The sequence below is a fragment of the Anser anser genome, assembly GCF_964211835.1.
Source record: "Anser anser genome assembly, chromosome: 9".
NCBI lineage: Eukaryota > Metazoa > Chordata > Aves > Anseriformes > Anatidae > Anser > Anser anser.
The window spans coordinates 11526194-11541679 of record NC_139729.1 but is presented as its reverse complement, the minus strand read 5'-3'; the positions used below and the strand labels follow the sequence as shown (position 1 = coordinate 11541679).

Sequence of the window (15486 nt, the reverse complement as noted above, 5' to 3'; positions counted from 1 at the left end):
TGAAGAATGATGCTATATTTAGGTCTCATTTTTTGAGCAAGATCGGTTTTGTTTTTTGTTTTTTCCTGTTTGCACGTTTTCTCTTACTGATACCATCAGGGTTACAAGCCCTACTTTTAGAAATGGCCCAAAGTCTTTAACCAAACTACCTTATACATGGCCTCTAACACTTATAAATAGATTTGGTTAGAAATAAAGCCTTCTGTTTTGCTTTATTATGTTCTGTAAACTGGGCTTGTGTTAAGATGCTGAAAGCAGTGAGCTGAAGACCACAGCTGACTCCACAGCTCCATCAGTGCTCTGCCTTCACACCACCTGTTGGTGTTTGTTTGTTGCAGCTCTTTCACCTTAGGTGAAATTGCAAGAGGCACTGTGTTTGGTTTGCTCTTTCTCGGCATCGTGTACTGTGCTGCTAAAGAATCACTGCAACCATTTTCAGGTGTTCCTAGTCAGTATAACGTGTGGTTTCCATTTTAGTTTTGGGGTGGGGGTGTCAGGCTTCTGTACCTGAATTTCTGGAAAGGTCTTTTGAATGATTGCTCTGGTATTATTAATTTTTTGGTGACTCAAGAACACATTGGTACGGTAAGGCTGAGCAAAATGTTGGTAGTGGATAAGCTGGTCTTGGAGAGCTGGTGCTCAGGAACTCCTTTAAAGATATTAAAAAGAGGAGCGGGGCTAGTTTGTGACAATCTTCTCCATCCTCCTCTGAAGTGCAGCTTCTCCCACAAAGGCTTTTCCGTTACTGTTCCTGGCTACCGGACCTGCAAGCACGCTTAGAGGCCTTTTTTTTTTTTTCTCCTTCGTGTGTGTCAAGCGTGTAAGACATCTGTTTCTGCACGCTTTTCCTCTCACGTGCATCTGTGGCGATGACTTCAGTCACAAAGTCACCCTGCGCTGTGCTGTGGAAAGGGTGGAGTCACAAGGGCTAACTCGCTACTTGTGACTGAAAAAAGCTCTTTAGGCTCCCGCCTGTCGCGTTAGCCCGTGCCGGGCTGCTTGCAGGGGCTTTCTCCTGGCTCCGGCTCCAGCGAGCCGGGCCGCGACCGTTCGTCCCGTGCCCCGCGGCCGGCAGCTGCCGCCCTGTCAGCGGGAGGGCGCGGGCCGGGCCGGCCGCCAGGGGGCCGTGCGGGGCCGTGCCGTGCCGGGCCGTGCCGTGCCGCACCGCGCCGCTCGGGGCCGTGAGGCGGGCGGGCGGGCGGCTGCAGCGCGCGGCGCGGGGCGGGAGGGGGCGCCGGGCGCGGCGCAGCATGGCGGCGGCGGGCACCGCGCAGCCACGGGCCGGGCCGGCCGCCGCCGGCGCCGCGGCGGACGAGTCGTCGGACAGCGAGCCGGAGCAGGAGCCGGGCTCGCCGCAGAAGCTCATCCGCAAGGTCTCCACGTCCGGGCAGATCCGCCAGAAGGTGCGTGCGGCGGGCGGGGGCTCCGCAGGGCCTCGGGCTCCGCGCCGCCTCCCCCCGCCCGGCCTGCGCCGCCCCCGGGACCGGCCGGGCCCAGCTCGCCCCCGAGGCCCTGCCCGCCGCCTCCCCCGGGCACCGGCCGGGGACACCCCCCCCAGCCGCCCCTCGGGGACTCGCCTGCTGCCCCCCCCTCCCCGCCCTCCGGGACCGGCTCGGGACCCCCCAGCCCGAATCTCCGGCCCGCCCCCGGCCCCGAGGCGCCCCCGCCGCAAACCCTCCGCAGGTGCCGCCGCGGCTGCCCCCCAAGTGCCCTTCAGGGCCCGCCGGCGACCCCCGCCCCGGCACACGGCTCGGGAGGGGAGGGGAGGGAAGGGGAGCTGCCCGTCCCGTCCCGTCCCGCGGGGGACGGACCTCACCCGTGTCCTGCTGTAACTCCCCCCCGTGACCTCTTGCTGCACACAGGGCTGTGAGCGGCCCCCTCAGAGCTGCCCCCTCAGGGCCGCCCCGGTACCTGAGGGTTGACCCCCAAGGACGTACCCCCCCCACCCCCTGAGGCTGCAGCTCTCTTCTTCCCCTACATCCTCGCCTCCCCGTGCCTTCCTCGAGGGCCTCTGCCCCGACTCATCTCCCTGTCACGCCGTGCCCTCCTCCGCTGTCCCCTTCCCAAGCCCCTCGCCCTGTCGGACAGGCTGGAGCCCTGTCACGTCCACCCCATTCCCAGCTCTGCTCCGAGCCGTGCAGCTGCTGCTGGTATCCCCTGTGGTCGGTGCGTGCCTCCCGCAGCATCTGCCCCTTGCTGTCGTGGTCGCGTCCCAGTGCTCCCCATCTGCTTCTCTGCTATTGTTCCCTTCTGTAGCTGTGCAGCGGTGCTGCTTAGCCTCCAATCTGGTCAGGCACTGGTCTCGTGGCTGGTTAGCCTTTGTTCCCAGCTTTCTCTACCTCACTTCACCTCCCTGGTCTGGCAGCAGTCATTTCTGCACTGATTCTCTTAGAGCGTTTTTCCCTTAGGCTCGTTGTGGAGCAATAATGCCATTTTTAGGGATAGTGACAGTATTTTGCTCCCCAGGAGGAGCTGTAGTTGTAGTTCCTCCGTATTGTTACTGTAAGAGAAGACGTGAAGATTTCCTTCGGTCTTAGGCTAGGAAACACCCACAGGGAGTTGCCCTCTTCTGTACTATTTTTACTATAGCTGCATGATTTTTCTCTGTAGCAGTGAAAGTCCTGTGTAACCCTTCGATTGTTGTGTGATGTGTTTCTGCTTGGAAATGCCAGGGTAGTTATTCTTCTGCCATCGCGTTACTGTTGTCCCTGGGGCATGGGCAGGCACAGCTGCGGCTGTGGGGATGCAGGAGGCTTGCTTGGTGCTGACGATGCTTATCATTTTTCTGCTGCAAAGGAGAGCAAACGTCTGTGCGTGGTGCAGAGCCTGAAGCGTTATTCACAGGGATCTTTTTCTGCTGGCTAGTTTGCCATGCTGCTAAACACATACGCATTGCCATTCTTCTGCTCGCCGTCGTTTTGCTACGCTGGTCCCAGTTCCAACCCGCCCCCCTGCAGCCGAGCGCAGTCAGACACGAGGCCCGTTTGCTCGCTTTATCACGCATGGCCGAGCTGCTTCCTCCATCTGCCGAGCGCGCTGACCCCGCCGTTCCCTCCTTCGGTTTGGACACCGAGGGTCTGCGCCGGGTGGGTAGGACGGTTCGTTCGGCCACAACAGCCAGCGGCGAAGCTCTCTGAGCAGGGTGGTGCTGGGTGCAGCAGGTAGATCTCAGACCTGCTGCAGCCTCAGGTGACCTGAGCTGGTCTGTTCATCGGCTGTGGAAAGAGAAGCCTTTTGTGGTCATCTCCTGCACGATGGGGGTGCTGAATGGCAGCAATTTGTCCTGCAGGAGAATGGATGAGCCTTGTGATTTCTGACTACCACGTGGGGCAGGGGGCTCGTGCATGCAGGGAGGAAGGATGCCAGGGTCTAACTTTAATATTTCTGTGGTGGTGTCTCTGATAAGAGCAAGAGCAATGCCTTCCTCGGTGCTAGTGTGGGACCTCATGCTGATGGCAGGGTGTTAAAGATGCTAAGGTAAAAGGTGCACTGAATTTTACTTTTGTTTGAATAAAGCCGAACACGTCCGCATATTCCTACTTAATCATTTGCCCTGTTTTACATCACTTCCTGCGTCAGCATGGCTGGAAAAAGCCTAAACCAGCCACTTGTACTACGTGAACATAAACATGTTAAGAACGAGGATTATAAACAGATATTGTCTACAGCTATTAAGCCTCCTGTGTGTTAATCTGCAGAAGACTTCAACTAAACACTGTCAAATCTTGTAAGTCAGCCCAGGTATTATGATACTGAGGATTGATTGCTTCTGCTGCTTTTTGATGTCCTTTTATTTCATTGTCATCTTTTCTGTACGCTGCCGTATGTGTACTTTTCCTTGCCCCTAGGGCAGGGAGCGAAGACATCTTCATGGCTACTCATTGTTCTGATGAGGCTTTGAGGACGTTGCTTCCTCTGTGAAGGCAGACCTGATTTTTAATTTGTCTGTTGAATGATGGAGAGCAGGCTGCAGTAAGCTGTAGAAGCTGTTGGACAGGTCCATCAGAGTGACAGTAAGAGATGCAGAAAGACTTTTACCATGCCCCAAGGCTGTAAATCTCATCTAACCACATCTTTTGCTGCAGTTAGCTCGAGACCGTGCCTGTAAGTACAGTTAAATCACAACAGAAGCTTACTGTTAAGGCAGCTTGGGTGTGAAGCCTGCTGTAGCCGTGGAGTTCCTCTGAACTTACTTGTTTGTCAGAGTCAGGTGCGAGCACTTTGAAGATGTGTTTTGCTTCTTCTGGTTTTTGCACCTTGGGTTCTCCCAAGAGAAGCTGTAAAATAAAACTGCTCACAGGACCAGCAAACTTCAGTGGGCTTGTTTCAGAGCCTGCAGGTTGCCCAGCTGTGTTCTGCTGAAATACACTGGTGTAGTAATACTGTGGGGCAGATAGAGCTGGTTGGATTTATAGCTACTCTGAAATCAGCGTGCAGGGCCTGAAGACAAATCACAGCTTGTATGTGTGTAACTGAAAAATCTGCCCCTTGCGAAGATACGGGCCGGGGGAGCGGAAAGCTAAGTGTCTGGAAAGTAGAGTACTGTGTGTTAATGTACTTATTTATTTTTAGCTAGAAAGAGTTTCAGAGGAAGAGAAGAAGATAGGCAGAGAAGTATGTTTAGCAGCGTCTCGATGATTATTATTCTGGGGACAGAAGAAGCACTAGCGTAATAAGGTATAGCTTGTAGTGTAACTGCTGCTGTCTGAGCTGGCAAAGAAGTAGACTGCACAGACTGCTCGATCAGCCATTTTGAGACCTGTCGGACCTGTACCAGCATCGGGCTGCTTAGAACACCGCTTTTAGCCCCTCTCCTGGTCTCAGGCTTGCATTGGTGCAGGCAAAGAAACGGTTGGTCAACTAAGATAAAGTATTTTTGAACGGATGGGACTTAGGAAAGAGCCAAAATAAAACAGAGGAGGACGATGCGTGTGAGGTGGGGTGACAGCAGGAGCCCCAAGTCCCACCTTCTGAGCAGCACTGAGGACTCGTCTGAGTGGTAATAATACCAGCTCAGTCCTGACCAGCTGTGCGCGAAGGCAGAGTAACATCAAAAGTGGTCCTGGGAGCTGAGGGTGTGAAACAGAGGAGCAGCGCACATTCTATGGGCTCCGGCAACAAAGTGCTCTTCCTCCTTTACACTTGCCCTTTCGTTGGAAGTGTCGCGCTATGAACCTCAGAAAGCAGGAGAAGGGATGAATAGGTCGTCCTCTCGTTTCATTCATCAGCTGGGTGTAATTCCCAGCGTGCCCCTTTTGCTGTGGTGAGATTTCAGTTTGTTTATCAGACAGGATTTCAGCAATGTCCTTGGGTGGCATCAGGAGGAGGTTTTGTTTAGACTATCAGTCTAACTTCTGTTTACTTTTATGAGCAATTTTTTCTGTAGCTTTTCAGTTCTATACCCATTCATCATTACCTTGAACTTTTTAAGACAGATTTGCAGTATGTATTTCAACAGACTCGCAAACAGAGCGAACAGCGCTCCAAGCCTGGGTATTGGGTCTGTCTAGCTCCAGGAGCAGAGAGATATCAGGTTAATTTATGCTATGAAAAGCGGGATAAATTACCTGGTACTAAGCTTTCAGCTGCTGTGGACAGGCTTTGTGCAGTGTCTGAACTAGCGAGTTTTTGATGTCGATGCTGTGTAGCAGCCCATGGTATAGATAGACCTTGGCGCCGTGGGAGGTTGGGATTCTCTTTCTGATTACTAGCTTTGAGGTCTAGGAGCCACCCTGAAAAGTACGAGCAAGGAAAAACAAGGGGAAGCAGAATGTTTCTCCACATCTTTGTGCAAGCTCCCAGAGCAGACCAAACTGAGTTCTCAAACATATGGCAGGCAGCATAAGCAAATGAAGAAAGCTCATTTGATTTCTCCTTGTATAGGCTAATAGATAAAAATGTCCTTTTTATAGGTAAAGAAGTGTTATTTTTATTTCTGGAGGGCAAATGCTTTAAGATTTTCTCAGAAAAGATGAGAATGAGGAAAATGAGCAGTTTGTTAGTTTGAGTTAGTGTTAGGTCAGAGGTTGGACTCAGTGAGCTTGGAGGTCTCTTCCAACCTAGATGATTCTGTGATTCTGTGATACAAGTATTAAAAACAGTATTAAGGTTAGAAACAGTGCATTTCAATAAAGAGACACTGTAAAAGAAAAGTGTCACAAGTAAGGAGGGAATTTTCAGGAATTTATGGTTTAATTCACATTCTGTCTGTGGCATCCTCTGCTAAAACATATTGAGATGTCTGATTTTGCTATGCTGTCTTCTAACAGGATGTCTAGAAGAGGACATTTCACATTTATGGCTTCATTTATGGCTTCACATCCCATAAATTGTGGTGGTTCATGCCTTAGTTCTGGTCAAAATTGGGAACTTTTCACTTAAGAGACGTAGTTGCTGCGAAAGAGCAGTTTTTGTGATTGAATCCAAAGCGAACTTCTTGAACACAGGCTTAAAGCTGTGTATTTCCTTGGATTAACACCACAGACTTGTTCCTTCTCTGAATGCTGAGGACAAAGATAGGATTTTAGGCTGTGTTACACTGCTGTAAGAGCGTTTTTGCCTTTTAAACTACGTTATGTTTTGCATGCTCTTCAGACTCATCTGTTCTGACAAAATTTGGGAAGCCTCCCAGTGCTGCGTTACCATTGGTGTACTGTATGTTTGCCTCGCTGCTGGAGATTTTTGGATGCTATGTGAAAGCAACAGCTGTTACTTCCTTCTTTAAAAAAAAGAAAAACACAAAACAAAGCACAAAACCACACACACTTGCAGCTTTTCTCCTTCTAACTATAGTTCTGGTTCCAGGAACTAAAGAGCTAACATCAAACTTTTGCACGTTTTGAGAACATAGATTTACCGAGACCACATTGCCAAAAAGTACATTGTGAGGCTGGTAGCTGTTCTTTCAAAAAAAATTAGAGACAAAATAAAAGAAGTATTATTTTTTTAAAACAAAACTAAATCAGCTGTTCAGAGTACTTCACTCGCCCAAAACCTATTGTTACAAAAAAATATTTTTTTATATTTTACTTTGGATGAGTACTGGATTATGAATGAAAATTGTGAAATGTTTATCTGCGGTTTCCCTGATAATTAAAGTCAGTATACCGTCTAAAACTTTGCATGGCTTTACCTTCTTAAATTACGAATCTGATGGTTATTCTTTCTAAAGTAGCAGATACACCTTCCTATTTTAAAGGAAAACAGAAGTGAGATGAAAGGTTTTTGTATTCTCCATTTCCCTGAGAGTTTAAGATGTATACTAGGTATTGTCACAGCAGCATCAGAAATTTCAGAGCAAAATACCATGTGAGGAGAAAACCCCTTCCTCTTGTAATGTTTTTTCAGGGTTTCAAATTCACAAACCTTTATCTCAATGAATTCGACTTAACTCTCCACTGGAACTATTTGTTCCCTGCTTATTCCACTCTGAGCGGTCATTGCTTCGTGTTTCCCTGAAGATTTATGTAGGTGCCTCTTAATGAAGGGAGATGCTTCTGCTTGGCTCCGCAGCCCTGCGGGACCGTTACCTGGGGACAGTTCGGCTTCGGGCTGACAAACAGCTGGGGCAGCAGCAGCAGTCCTCCCCCTCAGCTGCCATCTCCTGTGCTCCCTTCTCACGTAAGGCAGTCCTGAAAGCAAGGAGCATGTTGCGGGGACCACAGCTTGCTGCCCTCCTGCCACGGAGGAGCTAGGCGGCGTGCCAGGCTGCAAGCTCGCTGCTGGGTTAGGTGATCGATTAATATGCGAGTAGTCCCTCTGGTTTTAGGGGAAATCTTATTTACTCACAGTCTCTCTGCTAAATCGGGAAGTTTTGCATCTGCTGCCTGTTTTGATGTTGTGGTTTGCTTTTTTTGCAAGAGGAAACACCGTGTTGATTACATAACGTTCGTATCACACACGTTGCATTCGAGTCTCAAACGTTCCGATAATTTTAGCCTTGCAGTATCCTGGTGGGGAGAGGCGATACCACCTCCGCTTCCCACACGCAGCGTTGAGATGCGTCCGTCCTGTGTGAGATGCAGGCATCACCCTGGGTGTCTCCAGGGGAGCTGGGAACTCGGGCAGGTGCTGCAGCGCCGGGGCAGCGTCCTGACCCCTGGGCCAGCCTTCTCGGCTGCTTCTTGACAGAAGCGTGGCAGATAACTCGGGAGGGACGCATTGCCTGCTTTTCAAACTGCTCTCTTCCAAGGCAGGTCACAGCACTGTCTCAGATGGTGCAGATCTGTTGCCGAGATTTTATTAAAAAGCAGCATTCTGGGAGCTCGTGCCAGACCCTTCTGTTCTGTTTCGCTCAAAGTTAACAAAACGGTGTTCCCAGGGCTGTGCTAATCTTCCCTGTTGTTGCTGGTGCTGATCGAGATGTCTTGGCATGGTCAGAGGTATTTGCAGGACATTAAAACAGGGAAAATGGAAAAATAAATTAAAAACTTCGGAGTATCCTTTAAAAACTATGTTAAATGGATGAGGAAAAAAAAACTTAAAAGCATAGGTTGTTTAATACATAAATATGGAAAATCTGATAACGACGATTGTTACAGATGAGATAAAAATAAATTCTAGGATACCTTAAGTATTAATTAAATGGCCAAAGGCCAAAAGCTGCTTTCTGCTCTCAGCAGTGTAATCCCATGGAATACCAGTCGGAGTAAAAGGATCAGGATTTGGCCCCACTTCTACCAGCCGCTACCAAATAAGGCTCCTCGCAGGATTCAGTAGCAGAGTTGATGGGAATCCAGACACAGCGGGAGGAAGCCCTGTTGTTCTCCGAGCCTCCTTGACACGAGGGAAGAGGGTTCAGTTTCCCTCCTCAAGGTGTGACTTTCACTTTGCCGTGTCCCGAGGTTCCCATACCGGTACTTTCTGCTGGCTTTTCCTTCCTACTTGGCCGGGCTCTCCATGACATTTAGCAGGATGGGAAGGATGGGGTGGTTATGACTGTGAGGATGAGATCCCCAGCTGTATTCTGGATGTGCCTTCCCTGACGTTCGCTATTGTACTAGCTGCGAGCGCGCCTTCCCTGCCTGATACTGTTTTACCAGATGGCCCTGACATGCCGCTATGGTAAGTGCCCAGCTTGTTCTGCCGGCCGGTGAAGCGGATGGGAGGGCTGAGATGGACGGCCGTGCTTTGGGGTAATAATTTGGCTCTGCGGGAACAAGAGCGTTAAGCAAGCTCTGGTGCCGCAGGCTGTAGCACTGGAGGGCTCCCCTGTGCCGGGTGCAGCGCCATGGCTCGGCGCGGGGTTGCACTGCTTCCAGCACTGCTTCCAGCGCTGCTGGCTGTTGCCTCTCAGCAGCAGAGCAGCGTGCTCCGGCGTTGGGAGTGGGGATTCGGCGGTGCTGGTGTGGGGCCGTGGGACAGGCGGCTCTCGGAGCTGGGGGTTTCACAGCAGGTGATGTTTTACAAAGCTTTCTGCGTGTATGGGGAAAACACAGCTTGGTTAATCTGGTGCTTAAGGAAGGGATGTAGGCGTGCACATGTAATTAAGATGACAGAAAAAGTAGCAGAATGCTTTTTCATGTTTGCCTTTAAATGTATGAAGTTCATGTTTAATTAGTGCCCTTTAAAATTTTAATTCGCTCCAAGGTTTTCAGGTAACTTTTAAACCATTGCTTTTTTAGCTTTGGTTATCTCTGTGGATAGATTCGAACCCTTCTTCTTCATCTGTGTTTTAGTGTGCTGGGGTGACTTGAGCTTCATGCTCAGCTCCCCTCTTTGATAAATGTGTTTGGGAAGGATGCCCAGAGCCTATGGAAAGCATACTGAGGGCTTACACCGGTAGCGTGCCTGGAGTTGTCCAGCTACTAACTCATCCTGAATCAGAGAGTGCTGGTGTGCTGTTCGTTCTGCGCTCTGGGTTGCTGACCAGAGTATTCATCTATTTTAAGTGCTTCGCTTGGAGCTCTGTAACCCAGCTACTTTCACCAGGGAGCTGCGTGGTGATATGCTGCTATGTCGTATTTCCTTTCCCATATATGTGCAACCTTTCTGCCTGCTTTCGGAGTTGGTTTTCTGTGTTAATTTTTTCACTCTGCGAGTGCTTGCCCCTTCTAGAAGAGAATCGTTCACATCAGTAGCAGCGAATGTGGTATCGAAAAGAAGCTGGTTTCAAGACCTACTCCTTGTTTACCAGCCACAGCGTTCACTGACAAAGAACGAGGTGCTTGAACCTTTTATTTATCGGTTCCAAGGCTGATTCTAGCTGCGGCCCGATTGGTACAAACTCCTGTTTTTTGCTGGCGATCCCAAGAATAAGTGTTGTGGTTTAACCCGGCTGGCAGCTAAACACCACACAGCCGTTCGCTCACCCTCCCCCCTCCCTCTCTGGGATGGGGGAGAGAAACGGGAAAGTGAAGCCTGTGAGTTGAGATAAAGACAGTTTATTAAGACAGGAAAATAATAATAACAATAATAATAATAATAGTGATAATGGTAATAGTATTAACAATAATAATGTGTAAGAAAACAAGTGATGCACAATGCAATTGCTCACCACCCGCTGACCGATGCCCAGCCTATTCCCGAGCAGCCGGCCCCCCACCCCGGCCAGCCACCCCTATATATTGTTTAGCATGACGTCAGATGGTATGGAATACCCCTTTGGCCAGTTTGGGTCAGCTGTCCTGGGTCTGTCCCCTCCCAGCTCCTGCTGCACCCCCAGCCTGCTCGCTGGCAGGACAGAGCAAGAAGCCGAAAAGTCCTTGGCCTGGTGTAAACACTGCTCTGCAACAATTAAAACATCAGCATGTTATCAGCGCTCTTCTCATCCTAATCCAAAACATAGCACCCTACCAGCTACTATGAGCTACTTAACTCTGTCCTAACTGGAACCAGGACATAAGTTTGAGCCTCCTGTGTCATGATACCGTGGCTACACTTTTGGCAGAGCGCTGCAGGTGGCTCCGGGTCCCGCTGGGCGCGGAGGCTGCTGGGGCTGTGCTGCAGCTGCCTGCCAAGCTCCCCGGCTCTGCCAGCGCGGCTGAGGCACGACAGGGATGGTGATTGCCACGGGAGGTTGCACTGAGCCCTGTGCTGCAGCCTGCCACGGGTGCTTCCCAGTTCGTAAAACACAAGTTATGAAAACAAAGTGTACGTAGGTGATGTCCACCAGCAGCATAGGCCATACCCCTTCAGTGGAGAGCACGGCTTCTGTTACTGGCCTGTCTACTCACAGCCCTCACTTCTCTTTTGGCATTTGATTCCTGTGGCTGACCTCTGATTTTCTTTTATATTTTCCCCTCTTCTGAAGTCCTTTTGTTGCAGTGAGCTCACATGATGTCTTGTCCTTTTTGTCCCAGTGGAAGAAATCGCAATGTGTTTTTCGCTTTTGCAAGATCCAGGTGCTTTACATGTGGAGCTCCCAAACAGGACCAAGTAACCCGTAAGTTGCTTGTGCTCCGCTATAGGTCTGTACAGCTCTCTGTGTGTCCCATACTTAGCATTGCTTTACTGATCTGCATTTCCCCCCTCGAAGCTTCCTGGAGTTAATTTCCAGGGTGTGACCACTGTCTGGTGGAAGGATGTTGCTCTCGGATTAGCTTGTTAACCCCTAGCCTTTTGACCTCTCGTGTCTTATTCTGCAGGGTTGCTTAGATTTATTCCTGTAGTTTCTTTGTCAGATTTTGTGTATTTCATTTGTTTTGTAAATTATCTGTATTAGTTCTGTATTTATGACCACAGAGCTTTTATGGAACCAGCTACTAAAACTGTTTTACTCAAAGCAAGGTGCAGCACTCCAAATCCCTACCTGCCTTAGCTTGGCAAGGGTATCTTGCTGTGTTTATGGGGTGACTGCAGCTACTCCCATCTCCTTTGCCACAGCTCGCCCAGAGTCAGTGGCTAGACAGCGTTGCTTGGTCCCCAGGGATCGTCCACCCTCACCCTTACAAAAATTCCTAAACAAGATACGTAAAGACAGCCTGTCAGTTCTGCATCTGCATTTTTATTTTGCTCTCTCCTTCTCTGTGCAATTAGTTCTTTCTTTGGTTATTTATTTGTTGTTGGCATCAGCAGCCTGTTCGAAGTTTTATAGTACATACAAATAAAAACAGTCTGTGCCCTGAAGTTTTTACATTCTGGAGACACATGGAAAACAGAGAAATCCAGATGTTGAGACTTTGGTATATAGGATTCTTTAGTTGCTGTTTAGATAGCTTCGAATGATTGTTTTCAACTTTTGTGCAGTTCTTTTCTGCAAAACACTGGAAAGAAATACCACCGGAGCAAAATTCTCGTTTCAAATGCGCTGCCCTGAGTAACTGTCCCTAAGAATATGTCATGATCTCAGCTGTAAAATAGGTTGCATTGTTCTTCGCCCTCCATATCGAACGCAGTTGGCGCCTCCCCGTGCCACAGGACACTTGCCAGTCTGACAGCTGCCTACGGCTGATGGTTGCCCTCAGCCTGGCTCGCGAGGTCGGGTGTTACCCATTAGGAATTTGGGTGCATCAAAGGTCCTGCTTCCAAAGGGGGCTGGAGGCCTAAGCCTCGCAAAAGGATGGGCTGCCCCTGCGCTGGCGTCGTGGGTAGTGCTGCACGCAGGAGGAAAAGGAATGCACTCCGAGCAGAGCTGAACCGCGATGCGATCGTTCCTTTTACTAGAGTCATCCACGTTATCAGCGTAAAAAGCAGCTCATCTGTGTAGGCCAGCTCTCTGGTCTCTGATGTGGGTTAGCGGATGCAGAGACACCTCAGGCAAGCCGTGCTACCAGAAGCACGGCCGCGTCTCGTAGGTTGGTGTGTGACTGCTGCTAGTCGTTTGGTTTCGTGCTCTCGGTGGTGGGATCGCGCCGAGGGGAAGTCGAGCCCTGGAGGCGTTTGACACCATTCCCACAGGGGCCAGCGGCAAAACTTTTGTTTTGTCACTTCAGGATTAGGCCTACACACTGCACCCGTTTCAACAGGAGAAATTTGAGAACTTATTATTTACCTTCCGAAATGTCAAGCTTTAAATGGGGAGGAGTGGTAGCAGGGGGAGGGTTGTGTATTGCTCATGGTGAACTGATTTTTTTTTTCTGCAGGAAGTCACTTTTCTTCAAGGCCAAAGATAAAAGATGATGAAATGCTAGAAATTTCTTAGGCCCTGCCTTTCAGCTGTCGAATCATGTTCTTTGCAGAGATGCTTAAGGCTCTGCTTTGTGCATTGTTGCTTTAAATGGTCAGTTTGTTCAGCAGCCTTTTTTATATTGTCTTGTCACAGGAGAAAAGGGGGTCACTGCTGAAACCAGCAGCACATCACTGTGGGCTTGATTCAAGGAGATACTTTATTTTTTTCATGGTGCTGTCCGCCCGTGGAATGCCACGCCACGGGACACGTGCTGGAGAGAAGCACAGCTGGACAGAAAGCAGCCTGGGTAGTTCCTTCACAAACAGTACTTGTGTTTATCCCCGGTAGGATGCACCTAATCAGACCTCATCGTGCTTCAGGGCAGCAGCTTTTCCCATGGGATCCAACTAAAATGGACACTAAAAATGGCTTCGATTCTTACTTTTTTCCTGTATGGGAGAAGTAATTCCACATTTGTCTGGATGAACTGCATGGTTAGTAATCTGATCAGAGTAGATCTTCGATTAACCGTGCTACGGAGAGGCTGGTGAACAGAAATAACGGTTCAGCTCCCCCTTTCATTTCATTCTGTCACTCTGCTGTCAGGTCCTTCCCCAGTTAATTTTCTTCAGCTGCATTCCTCTGCAAGTAGCAAGTCCTTTGGCTGTAAAATTAAAATAGAGGAGGGGAAAGGCAGCAATGTCTGAATCATTTTATAAAGTCATCTTGATCTTATCTCCAGCCCTTTCCGCCCAAACCCACCAAACTCTTCTCGTGAGCTGCGTGCCTATAAATAGAACAGCAGCTCTCGTGCAGAGATGGGCAGCTCTGAAGCAGAGCCTTGTTTTCGCTGAGCAGTGCGTGCGTACGAGAGCGCGAGAGCTCGCTCCTCACTGGCCTTTCATGTCTGAGTTAGGAAGCCATGAGGTTTGCTATAGATAGAGACTGGCAAGTGACATAAACCCCTGCTTAGGGAGGGGCAAGGTGACCTCTGGGATTGTTGCCTTTTGGTTTAAAAAAAGGCAAGAAAAAAAAAAAAAGAGGGTGCTGTTTAAAAGAGGCATGGAGGACTGCACGCCCTGTGCAGAGGTGAGTGAGCCCCGCTGAGGTGCAGGGAGCCGAGCGCGGCAGGCGGGAGCTGCGGGAAGGCCGAGGCCGCGCCGTGCTGTGAGGTACTCCTGTGGTGGGCTGGGCACGAGCTCGAGCGGCCAGAGCACTGCGAAGCGAGCCTGGGGAGCGCGCGGCTCCGGCTGGCCCTGGCTGAAGTAGTTCTTTGAATAAGCAGAGCAGCAGAGGCCTGCAATCTCCTGCGAATTGCTATTTTTTGATCAGCCTCTTGGCTGGCTGGGTATCTGTGGGCTTTGCAGCCTGGGAGTCTTCCCCAGGAATTTTTCAGTTCTTTTCTGACTTCAGTTCAGGACTTTGCAGGATTCAGTAGCTACTTTCTCCATCTCCTCTTTTAATTATATGTGTTTTTGTCCAAGGAATGCACAGAGATCCCTCCGTGTTTCTGTTTTAATCTGGAGAATCTCTTGCCACTGTTCCATTTCCTTCCCTGTAGTGTCAGGCTAAAGTGAGCTGCAGAAATGTGTGATTTCTTTCGCAGGGTAAGTCAGATGCTGTTGCTTTATCTGTCGCTTTGATGCACGGGTGCTGGAGGCTGAAGTAACTCATCAGACAGACGTATGTACGTATTCTTGTAGGACCCCACAGAGCTGGGCAGTGCTGTTTGCTCCACTTGGAGCTGGGAGATGGAGACACGCAGGGTGAAAATGATGGTTTTGGGATCCCGTAAAAAGCCCGCGGCAGAGTAGGAGTGAGCGTACCTTTCCCAGTTCCTTCAGCTCTGGCCTAGCCTGCAGGGTGGCTTCAGCAAGGGCTGCTGCGGGGTCTGTCTCTGAACTTCATTCTCTCGTACGCTGAAGCTTCAGATGAAGGTCACAGCTGAGTTTGGGATTCTTTGCGTGGTAGTGCACAGCACCAGCTCCAAGTTAGCCTAACATCTTGTTTCTGACTATCAGCGCAGTGCATTTAAATTCTGGACACTAAAGCCACTCCCAGGTGCCTTACGGCTTACAGGAGTGTGTTCCTACAGCGGTGCCCTTGCCGTGATGGGGGGAGATGGTGCCAAGGTGCCTTTTGGCAACCGCTTCGGGGGTGCGGGGAGCTGCTGTGGGAGGTGGCCATCTTTGTTGTCAGCGTAGTCTCTGGCCGTGAGTTTTCTTTCCCTCTTCGTTCTGCTGAAAACAGAGTGGGACATGGAGATTGCCATTTGAACCGGGCACATTGGTGTTTGCCTGAGCAGTGGCGGGTATTTCTACCGGTGTGCAGGTGGCTCGGAGAAACAGAAAGAGCACTGGGAAGTGGTGAGGCTTGGGGCTCACTAGCATGGGGGTGGGCCAGCTCCCAGGCTTCGAGGTAGGTGGTGTTTGCTTTGG

The 15486-nt window shown here is 50.1% G+C and overlaps 1 protein-coding gene across 7 annotated transcripts in view; it reads left to right on the top strand.

Annotated features, from left to right (window-relative positions):
* DGKD (diacylglycerol kinase delta) overlaps positions 1 to 15486 on the top strand; it is a 69616-nt gene that overhangs the window by 2466 nt on the left and 51664 nt on the right. For 4 of the 7 annotated variants that reach the window (XM_083849387.1, XM_083849384.1, XM_083849380.1 and 1 more), the window contains exon 1: positions 1225 to 1403. The exons of 1 other annotated variant lie outside the window; for it this stretch is intronic. In XM_083849387.1, the coding sequence (XP_083705513.1) occupies positions 1251 to 1403 (153 nt within the window). In that variant the 5' untranslated portion in view covers positions 1225 to 1250. Of the gene's footprint in view, positions 1 to 564; positions 586 to 1224; positions 1404 to 9041; positions 9064 to 15486 lie in introns of those variants that run through there. 2 more of the 7 variants (XM_083849386.1, XM_083849385.1) reach the window with 2 other exon arrangements.